Source organism: Vicia villosa, linkage group LG7 (genome assembly GCF_029867415.1).
Source record: "Vicia villosa cultivar HV-30 ecotype Madison, WI linkage group LG7, Vvil1.0, whole genome shotgun sequence".
NCBI lineage: Eukaryota > Viridiplantae > Streptophyta > Magnoliopsida > Fabales > Fabaceae > Vicia > Vicia villosa.
This window is the reverse complement of record NC_081186.1, coordinates 91,559,760-91,564,351: the sequence shown is the minus strand read 5'-3', so window position 1 is coordinate 91,564,351 and position 4,592 is coordinate 91,559,760. Positions and strand designations below refer to the sequence as shown.

Genomic DNA, 4,592 nt, shown 5'->3' with positions numbered 1-4,592 from the left:
CTCAATCACAAAAGTTTTGATAAAAAGCGGAGTGCTTTAAACGACATAGCATTAAGGAGTATATGTCTAATGCGATCCAATTCCATTGGGCGAAACTATTGAAACTCTATGATGAGCGTTATTAACGAGATTCCCAGTCCCTCAAGCGAGACGTTAAGTCCCTTGGGCGTGACTTCTATCAAGCCCTCGAACAAGACTTTAAGTGAAATCTCTTGGGCCATACTTTAGTCTCGTCCCTCGGGCATGACTTTAAGTTAGATCCCGCCCGAGGAAACTCCAAATTACTCGAACGGTAGTCAAATAAGCCTTTTTGATAGGACTATCATTCCTTCATGCGAGATTATATGCTAGTCTGACTGATAAAACTACAAGTATCTCATGCGAGGTATTGAGCCCTCTAGGGCGGGACTCCAATCAAACCCTCAGACAAGACTTTAAGTGAAATTTCTTGAGTCAGACTTCAATCGCCTCCCTTGAGCAAGACTTTAAGTGAAGTTTCTTGAGTCAGACTTCAATCGTCTCCCTTGAACAAGACTCTAAACGAAGTTTTTGGAGTCAGACTTCAATCGCCTCCCTTGAGTAAGACTTTAAGTGAAGTTTCTTGAGTCGGACTTCAATCGTCTCCCTTGAACAAGACTCTAAATGAAGTTTTTGGAGTCAGACTTCAATCGCCTCCCTTGAGCAAGACTTTAATTTAAATCTCACTCAAAGAAACTCCACATTATTCCGGCGATTGTCAAATTGGTGTATTTGATGGGACTCTCAAACCTCGGTCACTCGAGAATTTAATTTCCAATCGTTCACACACCTGTTGTGTTGTAAACAAACTTCGAGAATGTTGTGCATCTAGCTATGACTACTATTCTTTAGTACTCTTGTGTCAACTTTTTTTCATTAAGAGATCCTTATGAATTACTTACAACGATAAATAATTTGTTGTCATGTTGTTTTGTTTTGGTGTTGGGGTGATCTGATCAATAAGTTGATAAGCCGTACAGGAGATTTTGAATAGTGACACTCATAAAGAGTAGTGGCCAATTTCCTTCTATATAGTGGGGGAGTTTTTGACATTGGCTACAATAAAGACATATCGAAAATTTTGTTTATCTGCCATTGAGAAAAAGAAAGAGAAAACCACAACTAAGGTACAAATTAGGTAGGAATTATACTATAATAAAACTACAATTATTTGCATATTGAATGTAGAAATATTTTCACATTTTAACATTTATTTACTAACTTGCAATTGTTATACAGAGATACTATTATCATGTTTTTTCTTAAAAAATTTGTTCCGCAGAGAGAAGTTATTATTAAAAGAATATATTAAAAATAGTTATCATGAAGTATAGACAGTGTAGCAGGTGTAAGATCAGCAATAGACGTGTGTACTCTGTCTCCACGGAAGGAAATGACAAGAAGTCAAGAACACACGTGCAACAAGGACTTCACGTCCATAATAATAAAATAAAAAATTGACTTATATACCGTTGCTGACAGACCATGTTCATTTCCTTACAAACAATTTAATATTCATCATCTTATAGTACTAATATTGGTTGCAACTTGTTTACATACTGTAATAGAGATTGTATTGGTATAGATAGTGCAATATTTCAAGTTTCAACATCCAAATTTGGGACACTATATGGTGTCTCTTTGGTTTTTGGTCACAAATTGATCAAATTCTGAAAACATATTTCAGTTCTTTATTTATTGGTTTGTTTATTGCCAACACAATACTTTACAACAAAATTATACAGCTCTAATTCAAGGCTATGCCCATTTTCAAACTCCAAATACAGTGTCATATCATATTGATCCTTAAGGATAAACTCACATTTTTTTACCAACTATTAGCCATAGCAACGAATCGGGTCATTGCATCCCTTAGCAGAAGATTGCTTGAAACCGAATCGACCGCCTTTCTCAAGGTACTGTTGATGGTACTCCTCGGCTCTGTAGAACTTCTTAGCAGGAAGAATCTCAGTAACAATCTTTCTGCCCAATTGCTTCTCTTGTTGTTCCAAAGATTCGCGAGCCGCTTTCTCTTGTTCAGGAGTGTAGTAGTATATTCCTGATCTGTACTGTGTTCCAACATCATTCCCCTGTCACATTCGAAGAACCAGATGTCATTATTACTAAACTCTTAACATTCATGGAAGCTGAATAACCTGATAAAGTTTCTAAAACAAACAAACAAGTTCTTACATACCTGGCGATTTGGCGTGGTAGGATCATGTTTAGTCCAGAACGTATCAAGCAGATTTTCAAAGGCACATTGTTTGGGATCATATTGAACCCTTACAACCTCAGAGTGGTTTGTGGTCCCTGCACACACATCTTCATACGCAGGATTATGCACAAGCCCCTGGGTGTAACCAACCTCTGTCTTACTCACTCCAGGCACCCTCTGGAAGACCAATTCAACGCCCCAAAAGCAGCCAGCGCCAAACTGAGCAAACTGCTGACCTGGTGCTGGTATATCGTCATCTGGTCCCTGAGGAATGGCTGAATCGTAGTTCTCTGACGACCTTCCGCTTCCAAATCCAAGTTTGTTCAGAAGGTTCATGGAGGGCTTGGTCACAGTAGTATAGGGACGGGTTTGTGAAGAGAAGCAAGAACGCTTGACAGAAAATCTAGAAAGTGAGGGAAGGAACTTGGTTTTGGCTGGAGTAGAGAAGGAAGAAGAAACAAACACTTGCAGGGAATTAGACGCGGTGCTATAGGCGCTGCTGGTTGCTGGTAAGAGTTTGAGTAACATCAGAATCCTTATCTAGAAATTATAATCATTTTCAATATACCCTTCAAAAACATAAGAGCCATTTTCAAAACACCATTAAAAATCATAACCGTCAACGTCAAGTCAGGATGCCAAAAAAATTAAACGATAAATTATGAACAAATGACAGACAGATTAAAAATAAACATTCAATATGAACCTACTATCAGTGTAAAAGAGTTTTATGCTATCAAGAAACAATAGGGTGCTGCATTTGAAAGAAATTACAAAACCTAGAAAGGGCTTAGGAGCCAATTATGATAAATATATGGCACTTATTTACTAATCAAGGATCGTTTCAAACTCTTCAAAGAATTAAACCTCCATGAAAAGAAAAAAAAAAACATTATTGCATGCAGTCTAACATGAATATCAAGTCATATATAGTACACACATGCATATCAACTATTAACTATCTGAAGCGTCTCAAGTTTTTGGAGGTCTTGTGTGGGTTAGTCACAGTTTAATCATGACAAAACAAATAGAGGCCCTATTTAACAATGATTTAACCGTGACTATATTTTTTGAGGCACTATTTGATCACAGTTTAACCACGACAATTTTGGGCTTTGTGCAAAGTCTGTCTTGCACGCCCTCAAAGACCGATCTATCAACTATTAAGTGAGAGCTCAAATTCTATACAAGAGTGATAAAAAAAAGAGCAAACCTTGAGTAACAAATCTTACCTAGATGAATAAGTATAAAAATAACTTAAAGTTACATCACTTTATCATTTATGTTCTAAACTTCATGAAGGGATTTTACTACACTCAACATGGACTATGAGTTGCAAAATCATATACCATAGTGACTATTATCATTAAACATTAATTTAAAGCTTGATGATGCTACAACCTTTTCTTGATATAAAATATTAAACAATTAAGCAGACAAAACAAAACCCTATGAGTATAAAAGTAATATATAATATAATTGATTTCAAAATTGTCTCAAAGATTGTACTAAAAAAATTGATATTTTATTTTTTTTTCAATTGAAACAGAATCACTTAAATACACTAAGAAAACTAAAAACAAGCTCACATGATACTGAAATTGTTAATAAAACATTGAAGAAACATGAAAGGGAAATAAAATGAACTCCATACCTGTTCCACAAATTCTCATCTTCAACCCTTCAATAAATTACATGAATCAATGTCCAGACAATAATTGATAAATGATAAAGATAAAATCTTAATGAAAAATAAATAAATTTGAATAGAAATTATAAATAAAAAAACGGAAAAGGGGCGAAATTGAATTGGGAAATAAGAAACAAAGTTTAATTAGGTTAAGAAAGAAGAAACATACCCAAGAGAGAGAGAGAGAGAGAGAGAGAGAGAGAGAGAGAGAGAGAGAGGCTTCAATGGTTATTAGAGTGGGAGAGAAAGAGGATGAGGATTCGTACACGGCAAAAAGAACCAATCTTCGTTGTGACTGGTAAAACGATGACGTTTTGTTTCTCACTGTTTTAGCTTTTAACAAGAAAGACTAAAATGCCCAATGTAAACTTATCACTACACCTTACTGTAAGGACAGTAACGTCATTAATTACTAATATTATGTATGTACATAAATTATTTTTCAACTAGATTATGTTTTAAAAATAACATTAAACATATACAACTAAAAGTGATAAACGTCCGCTTAGTTTGGATTTGTCCTAAGATAAAATCTATAAAAGATGGACCAGTGCGTAGGGGTGGAAATAGGTTGGGCCGAGCTAGGCTTTGCTAAGCCTAAGTCTGGTCTGGCAAAAAAAGTAAAGCCTAAGTCTGGCCTGTGGCCTATCATAGGTTTATTTTTTA

At 35.6% G+C, this 4,592-nt stretch overlaps 1 protein-coding gene across 2 annotated transcripts; it reads right to left on the bottom strand.

Annotated features, from left to right (window-relative positions):
• Positions 1 to 1,677: 1,677 nt before the first annotated feature.
• On the bottom strand, positions 1,678 to 4,224 carry LOC131615806 (peptide methionine sulfoxide reductase A1-like). 2 transcript variants are annotated; one of them, XM_058886968.1, is made up of 4 exons: positions 4,096 to 4,224; positions 3,891 to 3,917; positions 2,216 to 2,742; positions 1,678 to 2,108 (listed from the first exon to the last, which is right to left on the bottom strand). In XM_058886968.1, exons 2-4 carry the CDS (start codon positions 3,907 to 3,909, stop codon positions 1,857 to 1,859), a joined length of 798 nt encoding a protein of 265 aa, XP_058742951.1. In that variant the 5' UTR covers positions 3,910 to 3,917; positions 4,096 to 4,224; the 3' UTR covers positions 1,678 to 1,856. The 2 variants fall into 2 exon arrangements, with proteins under 2 accessions (XP_058742951.1, XP_058742950.1); XM_058886967.1 differs by having other exon boundaries at positions 2,216 to 2,805; positions 4,096 to 4,192.
• Positions 4,225 to 4,592: the final 368 nt, after the last annotated feature.

Bases quoted from the DNA above. Each gene is read 5' to 3' on its own strand.
- LOC131615806 (XM_058886967.1), bottom strand. From the start codon at position 2,764: ATGTTACTCAAACTCTTACCAGCAACCAGCAGCGCCTATAGCACCGCG. The intron at 2,109-2,215 runs GTATGTAAGAAC...CGAATGTGACAG, and splicing joins CTACCACGCCAAATCGCCAG to GGGAATGATGTTGGAACACA.